The sequence below is a fragment of the Xyrauchen texanus genome, chromosome 14 (assembly GCF_025860055.1).
Source record: "Xyrauchen texanus isolate HMW12.3.18 chromosome 14, RBS_HiC_50CHRs, whole genome shotgun sequence".
NCBI lineage: Eukaryota > Metazoa > Chordata > Actinopteri > Cypriniformes > Catostomidae > Xyrauchen > Xyrauchen texanus.
Genome location: NC_068289.1, coordinates 14,128,051 through 14,143,767, shown reverse-complemented (window position 1 = coordinate 14,143,767; position 15,717 = coordinate 14,128,051). Strand labels below are relative to the sequence as shown.

The 15,717-nt window shown below is 41.1% G+C and overlaps 1 protein-coding gene across 2 annotated transcripts in view; it reads left to right on the top strand.

Annotated features, from left to right (window-relative positions):
* Positions 1–15,717, top strand: part of gsk3ba (glycogen synthase kinase 3 beta, genome duplicate a) — a 100,157-nt gene that overhangs the window by 51,238 nt on the left and 33,202 nt on the right. For both annotated transcript variants that reach the window (XM_052141999.1, XM_052141998.1), the window contains exon 3: positions 7,559–7,642. In XM_052141999.1, coding sequence (XP_051997959.1) covers positions 7,559–7,642 — 84 coding nt within the window. The remainder of the gene's footprint in view (positions 1–7,558; positions 7,643–15,717) is intronic.

The following is a 15,717-nucleotide window of genomic DNA, read 5'->3' as shown; positions in this document are numbered from 1 at the left end:
CATCAGAATGCATTATTTTGCTCTTGTACACTTTTACTTTTAATTTTTTATTTTATTTTTGAGTTTAAGAAAAAGGTGAGTGGCAGAGTGTATTACTACTATATGTTGTTGTTATTTTTACGTGATTGAAGAATTAAAAGATGCACATTTTCAGTAAGCTAGGCCTATGTGTTTTCAAGGCTTCAAGGTTTTATTAAATGCTACCTCTGACTAAGAATGCATTACTTTGCAATTGTATAGTCTTTTATTTTGGAATTTTAAGAGCAATAAACATATTGCAATGTTAAGGAATTCATTTTTTTTCATTGAGATATGTAAATCAACATGTATAAATTGCTATTAGTCAATTAATGGGGAGATAATCGAATCAAAACCAAATCGGACTGGAAAAATGAATCGTTAGATTAATCGACGCATCGGAAAAATAATCGCTAGATTAATCGTTTAAAAAATTATCGTTTATCCCAGCCCTACTAGCAAAGTGTTGCCTCTGGAAGCTGTATATGGATGTAGGATGAAAATAAGGTGCTTTTCAAACTGTTCGGAGACCAGTTTCCTTTAGCGTTCCATTCATTCAAAACAGCTGTCAGTTAAGCCATTAACTGATTATGCAGCAAGGTACCAAGTCAGCTCGCTACATTTTCGGATGCAGCCCAATGTAAACGTGCTTTACATGTGCTATAACTGAATGTCTTTTTCACTATGCACTGTATGTACAGTTGGTTTGATTCTGTATTTTTTTAGTAAATGCGATTGTGGACATGCCATGGTTGCTGGACTACTGTGTGTACTGTTATTTCCTTCTTCCTAATTTATTAACAATTTCTTCATGTGCAAATAAATGACAATTTTTTTTATGACTAAACAGAAATCTGTTGAAAATGCTATAATTTTTTTAGTTTTTTGTGAAATTTAGTAAATATAGTGCTAATTAAGAGATTATGCAATTTTATGTTTGTTATTTACTATATTAAATTGTGTGATATATCGGTATTTTATCTGCCTTTTGGCCACCCTGATCTCTGGATATCAGCATTGGCCATTAAAAAAACCCATATCAGTCGACCACTATTTATAACATCATCAATTCGGATATAATTAAACTGGAAAAGCAGATAGGATGATGTTATTCATAACACCCAGTATGTTATAATTGTAACACACTGTTATGAATAAAAAAAGCACTATAATATAAATATATAGGATATATTTACTAGGGGTGTAACGGTTTCTCACGGTTCGGTTTGTATCACGGTTTCAGTATGGTTCGGTAATTGTTATGTTCAGAAAAAAAATATTACTGCCAAATCGAAAGTAAACATTCTATTTAGTAATAGATACTTCAAAAGATTTGCCCTCACTATATATCACTATGGTTTTACAACAGTAACCATAGTTTAACCATGATATTTGTAGTAAAATCATAGTAACCACAAAATTAACATGGTTACTGTCATGGTTACAATACTATAGTAAAATCATGATTACTATATGGAAGCTACATTATTACTGTTGTAAAACCATGGATAATTTTATCAAAACTATGATTTCTGCCAAGAAATCAATGTTGACAGCAGTAGTGGCCACTAAAATATGACTATTACTATGGTTATTATATGGCTACTACAGTATTACTGAATAAAGCCATGGTTAATTTTCGTTAGTGTCCTTAACTAAAAAATATTTTTTTTTCTCTAATTACTAACTCAACTTTTAACTTAATACCTGCATTTATGCTACATGCATCAACATTAAGTGCATTATCATACTCAACCCAACATGTATTCAACATTCGGAAGCTGTACATCACTATAGAAGCAAAAATCTTGCATTTAAAATGATGCTAGAATGGATGTTGTAACGCTACACAAGTGTTTTAATCATATGCGTAAATCCCACATCTTCATCAACAGAGTTGGGCAACGTAACTTTGGCAATGAACACTCTTAAGCATCTTATTGTTATATGTCAGTCCGAACCAGCTCTGGAGTTCCTTACAGACGGAAGGGAATGTGTCTGTGTGCAGTTTCAGGCTCAACTGTGGCTCAGTTTGCCCCACGCGCTATCTATCCTTGTGTGATGTCGGCGTAAATACAGTAACTAATATAACATTGATGTATTACCAGTATACAACACTCATGTCAAGCAATGTCTGCAAACAATGTTTTATGACCATTGCTGTTGTGACCGACTGCAAAAAGAAAAAGTTCCCAGACAGAAGACTTGAATGATGCAGGGGCTTCTCTATCTTGCGGTTTGTTTTCCTCAGCTTGCAATAAAATGTGATGTCATCAACTGATTCATACAGCTTCTCTGTAGAAAGTTGACCCATGTGAAACAGGCAGGTCATGTGTACAGAACGCTACAGGTGCATTAGCAAAAGTTATATCTAGAAATATATATATATATAACTGATATATGAAAAAAATTTTTTTGCTTGTTTATTAGGTGCTACGAGTTGCAAATCAAAAAGGGAAATGGAAAATGCACACGGCAGTCATGCTCAGGTCTCAGGAACTGATTTTTAAATTAACTTATAAGTAACTTTGAAATTAACTACAGTCCAAAAGAGACAGTTTTGAAATGCATGACAACATACTAGTGCACAATAGTTCACAATGACAAAATTATAATTGTCGATTATCTATGGAAACCAGCTTCCATATACATCAGACTCGCCAGCATACTAAGATAAATCATGGATAAAATACATTTAAATGTCCACGAAAGTTAAATTGACAAAATTTCAGCTGACTTCAGAACTGTATACACTTTTCCTGGGACTTGGCATGGATCAAAAGGAATTTTTTGGTTTCACCTGTGTTTTTTGCCCAACTACTGCCATTGCTTTCTCCGGCTGATGGTCACAAATATGGCCACTGCAAGGAAAAAGTGTTGTTACTAAAACTGGTCAACAGGCTACTTAAAATTTCACCTCACCTCAAACATGATGTGATCTGGATCATCGCATGTTGATGTTAGGCATATCTGAAATGTTTTCTTTTCAAAATATTCGATTAATTGATTCTGAGTTCGTCGCTAACGAAAGGAACGTCTGCACCTCGTTTATTGACCACGCGCGTGGTTTTGCGCACAGCCATATCTTTTTACAATTCAAAAGTCGCGTGGACAAATTATACTTTTATCGCTGTAGCTAACTTTAAAACTAGCGGGTTGATGTCCCTTGTCGCAAATCCAGTGATGCTTGTAGTGATGGTTCTCTCTGACCAATCAGTGATCTGCAGAGTTTTGACATCACATTTAGTATTGGTTCAGTCACTTGAAACCTCGACGAGGTGGTACTAAAACAAGTACCATGTACTATCCAACCCCCAAAAAGCGAGCAGAGCAGAGTCGAGTCGAGTTGAGTTGTACCTGTACCGTGCAGTGGAAAGGCTCCAAAACTAGAAATTCACTTTCAGTTAATTTGTCTCCTCTTCCCCACACTGTCCATCTCTCACTATTTCCTTTGTTAAGTCTCTATACATAGGCATTAGGAATTAGAAGTGTTAATTCTCTACATATGATCTCTCTGAGATAATGCTCATGCTGTTATATTTATAATTTCTTTACCACCGTCTATGAGAGGATCTGTACGTGTGAAGTGCGTCAGCAAATGTGCATTTGTGTGTGTGTGTGTGTGTGTGTGTGTGTCTGTGTATATGAACTTTACCCTGTCACACACAGACATACACATGATTGTGGTATGTGAGTAGGCTTTGTACCATACTGCAACTGGACATAGTCTACTGAGAGCAAAGGTGCAGTTTGCCTTCTCCCTAATTGAGTATAGTCTTATTAGTCTTGCTCTATTTTGTATGAAAGAACAGTACTGTAGTCAGGCAGTAGCCTTTTAACCAACCCTTTATTAGGTCTGTGCGATGCAGCTAAAATTAGGTCTGTGAATAAATTTTTTTTTTTTTACTAATTCATAAATATATTTACATTAGAACTGACAAGAATTGGCTCATTTAATTTAATAATTTAAATATGTACATGTAAAAATATAACGTTTTTTTTGCAAATAGAGTTTCTACATGTACAAATCTTTGAGAGAAGTATATGTTTACATGCTATAAAATCAGTGGACATGCAGTAATTAAAAGCTGGGCAACATGTTTTGCCGTTTTCCAGTGGACTTTTCAAGTAGGTATAGCTGCAGTACGGAGATCTCCAAATGGGGGCATAATCTCCAAAAGGGGTGGCGTTACTCCGAGGGGGTTATGCCAGCTCTAAAGAGGGTGTCACTTCCACTCACGGTTAGGGTTAGGGAAAGGGTTAGGTTAGGGGCAATTTTCAATTAAACTGCTCAATGAGGACTTGAAGACATTACAGCATAATTTTCTGTAAAGCTGTTTCAAAACAATGTGTATTTTTAAAAGCGCTATACACTTTTTTTTTTATCCCAATCTCCTCCCCCCATTGCCACAAGTTTCTTTTCTCATTGTACATTTGAGTCCGAACTGTGGTTTGTGGTTGCGCATCCGAGTTTGGAAAACCGTTTTCACACCGTATGAACTGAACTTTGTCAAATGTACTTGTGTCCACATGAAAATCTCTGGCATAAAATATGTAAAAATATCATATTATTTCTAAAATCTTGATCTTATCCCATTGTTTTCCAAAGTGATTCTTGCTCTGATTTGAAAAACACTTTTATTATTTAGATATGATTTTTTTCTGTTTCAGAATCATTAAGAGCAGTGTTTCCCGACCTTTTTTCTGCCACGGCACACTTTTTACCACAAAACAAATCCTACGGCACACCACTATCCCACATAGGCTAACCATCGTCAATATTTTTCCTTTTCAAGAACTTGTCCATGTTTTCTGTCCGTCTTAGTATCGTGTTTAATTGTAATGTTTAAATTTGTTAGAATTGCGTTAGATTTTCTCATTGTCCGTCATTTAGATGGATAGGATCGTAAAAATTCCATCACAATCTATTATTAACCATAATTTTCATATTTTAATGATAAGACATTTAATAGCTTTTATTTTTATTTTCATTCACATTTTCATTTTTAATCATGAACTTACAGGACGAGCATATAGCAGATTATGTATTTATTTATTTATGAAGAGAACAGATGAACAACAGGGACACCACACGAAGCAGATGAATGTTTTTTTATCCCCGCAGTGACAGCGGAGGCAACTAAAACACGACATATGAACAACGCAATATTACAAAAAACAAATACGATTAAACTATGAACAAAACACATCCGCTTTGACTTAAACTGTTTGCTCGCTTGTGCGTAATCAAACGCATCAAGGGAGACTGATGCTGAGGTAATTGTCATTAGATTTTGCGTCTTTGCCTTTGACAGACGACGTCTCGTGGCAGTTTTAATTTGGTTCTGGAGGCTGAACCCAGCATCAAGTGCCGCATCGTCCTCCACATGACAAGAGTTGCAGAAAGAGTCAGAGAGGAGCGATTTTATGAGTTTGCAACTTAAAAAGTGGGAGGTGTACACAATTTAACTTTGAAAACATGTATTTGGAAGAGAAAAAAAGCTTGCAGTTGCTTTGATAGCAGAAAGTAATAAAAGGACTTGTTTATGTTTAGGTTTTCTTGGTGAATTTAAATTAGTTCAATAATTGGCGTCTCTGATATTCTTAAACGATAGGGTAATATTTAATTAAAAGGCATTATGAGACATTCAATGCCTCTTCACAAATTTGGACAGTTTTTAAATGTTTCTTGTTGCTTAGTACTCTCAAAAACATTATTGGTGAAGCAAAAACTTGTGTGTGAAAAACACTTTGGTGTGCCAGGGTCACAGTGGTTGGGAAACACTGATTAAGAGGAATCAGAATCGAAACCGGAATCCTTAAATCCATTCCCTTCCCTATTAAATAGCATATCTTTCTTTTAGGCAAACACCATGTGGGTGGTGATTAGATATTTGCTCCTATTGAAGCTGTCAGATGAGACTGGTTGTCATGGTTACAGACTATTTCGGTAGCTCTGTTCTGGTCAGATATCGGTCAGAACTTGTTTATATATATATATATATATATATATATATATATATATATATATATATATATATATATATATATATATATATATATTTGCTCACTGTGCACTTTATTAGGAAAAATCTGAATGGGAAATTTTTTTATTTCAGTTATTTTGGCCTTGACATGATTGCTGGTGCCAGATGGGCTGGTTTGAGTATTTCTGTAAATGCTGAGCTCCTGGGATTTTCAAGCACAACAGTCTCTAGTGTTTACTCAGAACTCATGCTTCCTTTCCTTTAAAAAAAACTAAAATATGGGTTACAGTGAGGCATTTTCAATGAAAGTTAATGGGGCCAATCAGTAAATGTTAAAATATTCACTGTTTACTAAACTTTTCTGTATATAGTTAAAGCCAGTTTTACAAGTTCTTTGCCATGACGATGTACTGTAATGTCAACAAACCCTAAAATCCTAAAATTACCATAAAAACGACGAACTTGTTAAGTTTTAACAGAAGAATTAAAGGAATAGTTCATCCCTAACCCTAAATTTAAATTCTCCCATCATTTACCCACCCTTATACTATAAATTTTCCTCCCTGCTCAGTCAACCTCCACTTTAACTTTCACTTTCACATACTTCTTCTTTTGTTTTTTGTGATTGACAACAGAATTTCTAGAAATTCTAGAATTTTAGTGAGAAGCTGATCTGCTTCTCACTCACACCAATCATATCACTTCTGAAGATATCGATTAAACTACTGTATTCATATGGATTACCTGTATGCTGCCTTTATGTGGTTTTTGGAGCATCCAAATTTTTGCACACATTCACGTGCATTGTATGGACCTACAGAGTTGAAATATTCTTCTAAAAATCTAAATGTGTGTTCTGCAGAAGAAAGTCATACACATCTGGGATGGCATAAGGGTGAGTAAATCATAAGAGAATTTTCATTTTTGGGTGAGCTATTTCTTTAATACGAGTGCTTTTATAAATTTATAAGCTTCACATCTCTCCCTTACACCCTCCAAAAATTAACCCAGTCGCTTCCATTGTAACTGCCTTGATTTTTGCTTTTGGAGTGACTCCATCCAGGCCTCCTTGCTAGGGAGGGTAAAGTCACATGGGGTAAACTCATTGTGGTCGCGATTAGTGGTTCTCGCTCTCAACGGGGCGCTTGGTAAGTTGTGTGTGGATCTTAGAGAGTAGCATGAGCCTCCACATGCAGAGTCTCTGCGGTGTCATGCCCAATGAGCCACGTGATAAAATGTATGGATTGGTGGTCTCAGAAGCAGAGACAACTGAGACTTGTCCTAGTGGGAATTGGTCATTCCAAATTGGGAGAAAAAGGGGCTAAATATACAACAAAAAAAAAAGAAAGAAAAGAAGAGGAGGGACAATTTGAAATAAATCTTTGCGGTTATCAACATTATGCCATGAATGCTGTAGATTGAGCTTAACTAAACCCAGAATATTCCTTTAATGCTAATGCTAATGTACTGTATAATCCATACTCTGAAACTAATGTTTAAGTAATGTCCACATTAATCAAATGTATTTTTCTTTTCTTTTGTCTTTCTTGCAGAACCGTGAGCTTCAGATCATGAGAAAACTGGACCATTGCAACATTGTGCGTCTGCGTTACTTCTTCTATTCAAGTGGAGATAAGGCATGTCTCTTTCTTATCTGTTCATCTTATGTTGTGTTACATAACAGTGTGTTTTATGCTACTGATTGCAGTGCCGCTTGTCTGAGTGAACTGGATATATTTGTGATGATTTTGCTGGCAACATCAAATTGAGCGACATTGTGAATATTGCATTGAATTTACTTTTGACCATTAAGGTTCCTAAAGACTTATTAGAATCACAAAGCAGTAACACATTTCTTTTCTACATCTCTCTTTTCCCTGAATAAGCTGTAGAAGTGTGCAGGTGTGACGAAACTGGACGAGATGGATTCAGTTGCAGAAAACAGGTTTAATCACAGACTGGTAATAGTACAGAGGGCAAATCCAGAGGAGCGTAGTTGAGACGAGAGCAAAGTCAAAGCCAGGAGATCAGTATACAAAAACAAAGCACGAGAACAAACAAACAGGTAGACTTATCGAAACACTGGCATTAGCAAAGCAAAGAGAGTAACAAGCAATAACCAACAAAGCTAAAGTGAAAGGGCAGGGTATAAATAGAGAATACAAACAGTACAGGTGAAACTAATACTCGGGTGATTGGGAACGATTGTGTGAGCTGGTAGGGGCGGGGTGGATTCGGGAACTGGAGTTCGTGACAGTACTCCTCCCTCTACTGCGGACGGCTCCGGACGATGATGTCGGTGATGAAGTCCATAGCTATATGTGACCACGGCCGATTGGGTATGGGCAACGGTTGGAGGAGTCCAGCGGGTAGGGTGCGAGGAGTCTTGGACTGGGCACAGACGGGACAGGAAAGGATAAAGTCATGGACATCGTCCTTCAGAGAGGGCCACCAAAACTTCTTCGTAAGTAACTCTGTATAACGGGTTATACCAGGATGGCTGGAACAAAGGGATGTATGTACCCATTGCATCAACTGAGGGTGAATCAGGGCAGGTACATATATCTTGTTGGGGGGAGTTTGAGGAGGTGTGGGTTCATTACCTTGAGCTTGTTGTATCGCCTCCGTCAATTCCCACCTCACTGGGGCCACCAGGCACGAAGCTGGGAGAATTGTATCAGACTCTGTTGGTTTAGTTCCATCGCTTAAAAGTCTGGATAGAGCGTCAGCCTTGGTGTTCTTTGACCCTGGGCGGAAGGTTACCGAAAAGTCAAAACGAGTGAAGCCAAACGGTTAAACCCCTGTCTGGGGTTTAACCGTTTGGCTGAACGAATGTACTCCAGGTTTTTATGGTCGGTTAAGACAACGAAAGTATACCTTGAACCCTCCAACCAGTGACGCCATTCTTCTAGGGCTAATTTAATAGCTAGCAACTCCCTGTTTCCGACATCATAGTTTTGCTCTGGGGGTGACAACTTATGGGAGTAGAATGCACAGGGGTACAGTTTAGCTGGAGTTCCGTGCCGCTGTGAGAGTACAGCTCCAACACCAATCTCAGAGGCGTCAACCCCCATGATGAAAGGGAGAGTAGGGTCTGGTTGTTTTAGAACTGGGGAACTGGTAAACGAGTCTTTCAGAGTCTGGAAAGCTTGTTGAGCAGGGGTGTTCCATATTAAGGACTTGGGTTTACCTCGTGTCAGAGCAGTGAGTGGTGCCGCAATCTTCCTGAAGTTCCGAATGAAGCGTCTGTAATAGTTAGCAAAACCTAGAAAATGCTGAAGCTCCTTCAACGTCTTAGGCTCAGGCCAGGACTGGACTGCCACTACCTTATTGGTCTCCATCTTCATAGTTCCGTGGACAAGACATACCCCAAAAAGGAGACAGAAGAACGATGAAATGCACACTCCTCTGCTTTAACGAACAAGTTGTGTTCTCTGAGCCTTTGCAACACCCTGGAAACGTGGTCTGTGTGTTCAGATAGGTTAGAAGAGTAGATTAATAGATCATCTATGTAAATGATTAGGAACTGGTCTATCATGTCTCGAAAGATCTCATTCATGAAGGACTGGAATACCGAAGGAGAGTTAGTGAGGCCATAGGGCAGAACCATGTATTCGTAGTGCCCCCTAGTGGTGATGAAGACCGTTTTCCATTCGTCTCCTTTTCTAATGCGCACAAGATTGTATGCACTCCTGAGGTCAAGTTTGGTAAATACTTGAGCTTTGCTGACATGCTCAAGGGCCGGCTGGATAAGAGGCAGGGGATAGGTGAATTTCACAGTGACATTATTCAAGGCAAGGTAATCGATACACGGACGTGTCCGCCATCCTTCTTGTCCACGAAGAAGAAGCCTGACGCAACTGGGGAGGTGGACGGACGAATTATGCCAAGGTTAAGGGCCTCATCGATGTAGTCCTCCATAGCCTTAGTTTCAGGCAGTGTCAAGGGGTACACTCTGCTCTTAGGGAGTGAGGACCCCGAAGGAAGAAGATCTACGATGTGGAGGAAGGTTAGTCTGAGTCTTTTCAGACACATCAGAATAAACTAAATACTCAGAGGAAATAGAAACAGGAGACTTCATTTCGGGGCTCTCTACAGAGGTCGAGAAAACAGGTAAGTTAATGCAACGAGACAAACAGTGTATATTCCAGTTCAATAGCTCCCCCGTGCGCCAGGAAATATAGGGGTCTTGAAGAGATAGCCAGGGATGGCCTAAAACTACTGGGTCTCTGGGCGAACTAATTTAATGACTTCCTTATGAAACAAGCCTACTTGAAGTGACAACGGTACAGTTCTGTGGGTAATGAATCCTGAGCCGAGTGGTGCTCCATCCAAAGAATTAACCTTGAGGGGCGGCTCAACCGGACTAAGAGGAATCCCAAGTCTTTGGACCAAGCCATCGTCAATAAAATTCCCTGCCGCCCCGGAATCAACTAGGGCGGGAGCAGAAAAGGAGACATCGTTAAGGGTCAACACCACAGGGAGGCAGACTTGCTTCTGGGTAATGCTAAGAATGACAGATGTTCTAACCTGGCTTCTGGAGGAGGAAGGCTGAGGACAGACTGGGCATGAAGCGATGCGATGTCCCGGTTTCCCACAGTATAAACAGAGGCGCTGCATCAAACGTCTCACTCGCTCAGCAGGGGTTAACGGAGTGCAACCAAGCTGCAAGGGTTCAGGCCCAGCAGGGCTTTCTAGAGGTGGGGGATGTGACGAGTCGGAAACTACAGTTCGTTCATGGTCACCGGAAGAATTTCTGAACGTGCGATCTCGTAGTAGGTTATCCACTGTGATGGAGAGTTGGATATAAGTTTCCAACGTCAATGATTCTCCCCGGCAGGCTAGCTCCATCTGTAATTGAGGTCTCAAACCCAGTTGATAGACAGTCAAAACAGCGGGGTCGCTCCACCCGCTACCCGCGGCAAGGGTGCGGAAATCAAGGGCATAATCGGCTGCGGTACGCAACCCCTGTTTCATAAATACGAGGCGGCTGCCTTCATCTCTCCCGGCTGCAGGATGATCAAATACAACGGCAATCTGGTTACAAAATTGATCATAGGAAGCAAGAATAGGGCTATTAGCCATCCACAGCGCTGTGGCCCATTGTCTCGCTCTGTCGGTAATTAGTGAAATCATGAAGTGAACCCTCTCACTGTCGGAGCGTGGTGATATTTTAAGTAAAAACTGCACTGCATCAGAAAGCCCTGGCAATTGTCAGAAGACCCATCAAATCTCTCGGGAGTTTGAAAACTATCTGCGCTGGAACTGGATTTAATAGATCTGATAGAACACGTACCGTTTGTAGTATTTCTTGGATCTGCTGTCCCTGGATGGTCAACACTTGTTCATGTCTCCCAACAGTAGATCCTTGAGATGAAATCGCTGCACAAATCCGTTCTAAAGAGCCTTGAAGGTTTTCCGCTGAATCCATGATGTGGGGTTGGTTATTCTGTGACAACTGGACGAGATGGATTCAGTTGCAGAAAACAGGTTTAATCACAGACTGGTAATAGTACAGAGGGCAAATCCAGAGGAGCGTAGTTGAGACGAGAGCAAAGTCAAAGCCAGGAGATCAGTATACAAAAACAAAGCACGAGAACAAACAAACAGGCAGACTAAGCGAAACACTGGCGTTAGCAAAGCAAAGAGAGTAACAAGCAATAACCAACAAAGCTAAAGTGAAAGGGCATGGTATAAATAGAGAATACAAACAGTACAGATGAAACTAACACTCGGGTGATTGGGAACGAGTGTGAGAGCTGGTAGGGGCGGGGTGGATTCGGGAACTGGAGTTCGTGACAGCAAGCTGTATGGGAGATGTTGTATTTTTGGGCAGTTTAGGATGGGCATTGTATTTCTAGAGAGTGTGAGGCTTGCTTATCAGCGATGAACAAAGCACAATTAGTCTTCCCACCCTGTGATTTATGTCAGAAAAACAGCTAAATATTGCTGGTAAAGGAGTATATATATGAATGGTTAAGTGGAATCCAGTTGTACTCATAATTTGCAGTGGTGAATTTGTTGCACACTGAAGCTTGTATGTTTAGCCTCCATAATCTTTGCAGTTGTCATGAAAACCAAAGTGAAACTTTGTTTCCCACGATTGATTCATTTGTTAATAAATGTTGGATTACACACATTTTCATTGCATAATATAGCATAGGCATAAGTCAAGAGAAGTCTTGCCACAGCATGATTAAACATACAGTTACATACGGCAGCTTTAAAACAAATTGCTTTGTTTTAAAGCTGCCGTAACCACTGGCCTAGGGTCAGTTTGCATCCAAACAGCTTTGTGTTAAAGCATTTTACATTCAACATTTGGGTTAGTGAATTGATTCATTTGAAAATGCACGCTAGCCTTCTCATCGCCACGGCATGATATTATACAGGGTGAAATGCTTGCTCAATTTATTGACTTACAGTATGCAGACGAACTGCTCTGTGTTATAGCTGCCCATAACTGGGAGAGTGGGATGAGAAAAGCTGACTCTGGATCAGCGGCTGCAGTCAACGTCCTACATATTTGGTGTGTGCAGAAAAATTTTAATTTTATAAAATGAATATCTATATGCACATTTGAAGTAGTATGCAAACATCCAGTGGCACCTGTTTTTAATATTTTTTTTTTTTACTGTATTTTTGTTCTTATATTAAACCGTTTGAACATACTTGGCAACAATGACTGTTTGGTCGAAATTATGCTTCCTCTGATTGAAAAAAGTAAAGCGCAAATACGGACATTTTTATATATATGTAATATCATCAAAAGGCTGAATTATTTTTACCTATATAATCCAGCCCTTGTCCTAATGCCTCTCTGTATGTATTGATGTCTAATGGAGTATAATGGTTTCCAGATGCTGGCCTGAGAGAAATCCACTCTGAGAATTGTCTGTGTGATAATGAGTGTATCTGCCGGGCATAAGCAGCACTGATACTCTGACTGAGAAATTGACACATACACATAAATACCGTAAACATTGCAGCATTGCCTGACCACCAACCACACTTTTATATCTCTGTCTTTCTCTTGTGCTCTGTGTGCATTACCTTACACCTTCATACACAAAAAACCTCTTGACCTGTCTCCCACACACCATGACATTGCAGAAATGTCTGACTGCTGATTGTTTTTTCTCTCTGAGAAACACTCTTTCAAAATGTCAGTAGCTGGTTTTTTGCTCATACTCCTACTCACACTTCTCTTCCCCTCTGTAACCAACCATCATAGAGCACCAGGGAAAAGGCTGACAAGAAGTGCATGGAGAACAGGTCCAAAAAATTATTAAAAGGTTTGAGAAACTGGAACAAAGGCAGAATTTTGGTGAGTGGCTAGAGCAATAGTCCACTCACTTAGAGTTGAACAAACCCTTATTTTCTGACTGACATATTTTTTTGTGTGCAAAGCAAGGCATGGGTATCACATTACAGAGAATGCATCAATGCAGTGGGGGGCAATTGTTGAATCTAGTCACCATACACACAAATGTTACAATGGTTTTTGTACTTCTTTAACAATAAAGAAATTGATGCCAATGAGTTTTCTGGTTAGTGTATGAAATGTCTTGGTGACTGTTGTAACCTCCATTCCCTGATGGTGGGAACGAGATGTTGTGTCGATGTAGTGACACTAGGGGACGCGCTTGGAGCCCCAAACACCTCTGATCTTTGAGAAAAGGCCAATGGTAATTGGCGCGTGGAATTTGCATGGCATTCCCCTGGACATACGGGTATAAAAGCTGGCTCGCAACCACTCATTCAGGTTTTGCGCTGAGGAGCCGAGACAGGGTCCCAGCCATTTCAGTGGGTAGTACAGCATTGTGGCAAGAGGGACACAACATCTCGTTCCCTCCATCAGGGAATGGAGTTTACAACAGTAACAAAGACGTTCCCTATCTGTCACACTCTCAACGTTGTGTCGATGTAGTGACACAAGTGGTCACTATACGAAATGCCACAACTAGCTGAACTGTGCTACATGGACTGCCAATGCAGGTGCAAGCAAGCTGCTTCGTGCGTAATAGCAGGTTCACTCGGTCTGCACGTAGCCTCCCTCAATGCCGTAAGAACATTGCATGGTTCCTCACACCCCCGTTTTTTCTCCCCACAGAGTAAAATATTTTGGCTGGGGCTATATTCGCGTTGGGGAAGATGTTCTTTCCTAGGAGGAAAATGCACTGCAGAGTGTACACTGTAGGTTAACATGTGGCAGATATGTCAAATGGGCTTACCAGCCGATGATAAGGCACCATGGTAGGTCCTACCCGGAGTGGAGGAGCTCTACAAACACAACGACATATGGTAAAAGGAGCTCTACCCAAGGGAGACGCGGATCTACCAACAGGGAAACATACCATGGAAAATACATCACAGGGAATTACCACAGGTAACCATCACATATGGAGCACCTACCACAGTACAGGGCATCCTGGCACACGTACTGGGCCAGCCACGAGTTCCTCTGCTGAATTCGCCAGCCACAGGGCTAAGCACTGTGCACAAGCGGTACACCCGGCCAGCTGCCCCGCATACTTATCTGTTCGTACCTGACAACACATGGGACAAAACCGGCTCAACCCGGAGATTATAAAATCTCGTGAAGGTATTGAGTGTTGCCCAGCCCGCTGCCGTGCAGATGTCTGCTAGAGAGGCGCAACTGGCTAGTGCCCAATAGGATGCCACACTCCTTGTAGAGTGTGCTTGAACCAGCAAGGGGGCGGGCACGGCCTGGGTCTGGTAGGCCAACGCAAAGGATTCCACGATCCAGTGGGAAAGCCTCTGTTTGAAGACAGTGTTCCCTTTCCGCTGTCCACCAAAGCAGACAAAGAGCTTCTCAGAGTGTCTAAAGCTCTGCATGCGATCCAAATAGCAAAGCACGCACCGGACACAGCAACGCTAAGGCTGGGTTTGCTTCCTCCAAGGGCAGCGCTTGCAGGTTCTCTACCTGATCCCTGAAAGAGGTCGAAGGAACCTTGGGCACGTAGCCTGGTCGGGGTCTCAGGATGACGTGAGAGTCTGCCGGACTGAATTCCAGGCAAGTGTCGCTGACAGAGAATGCTTGCAGTTCCCCAACCCTCTTGATGGAAGTGAGCGCAATCAAGTGGGCCGTTAGTTCGACTGATTCTAGCAGCTCAAATGGGCTCTCCGAAGGCCCAAGAGGACAACAGAGATATCCCATGAGGGGAACAGGCATGGCCTAGGAGGGTTCAGCCTTCAGGTGCCTCTAAGGAACTTGACGATCAAGTCATACTTCCCTAACAATTTACCGCCCACTGCATCGTGGTGAGCCACTATGGCGGCTACATAAACCTTCAAGGTGTAGGGGGACAGCTGCCCCTCAGCCTCTCATGCAGGAATGAGAGCACTGACCCGATTGCGCACCTTTGTGGGTCTTCAGATCGGGAAGAACACCAATTTGCAAATAAGCGCCACTTTAGGGTATAAAGCTGCCCAGTAGAGAGAACTCTGGCTTGAGTGATCGTGTCTATGACGGCTGGTGGTAGACCATTTATTTCTTCCACATCCCATCCAGGGGCCAGATATGGAGGTTCCAGCGGTCTGGGCGTGAATGCCAGAGGGTGCCCTGACCCTGAGAAAGAAGGTCCTTCCTCAGGGGAATTTGTCAGGGAGGTGCTGTGAGAGGAGCGTGAGATCCGAGAACCAAGTCAGAGTGGGACAGTTGGGGGCCATGAGAGTGACATGTTCCTTG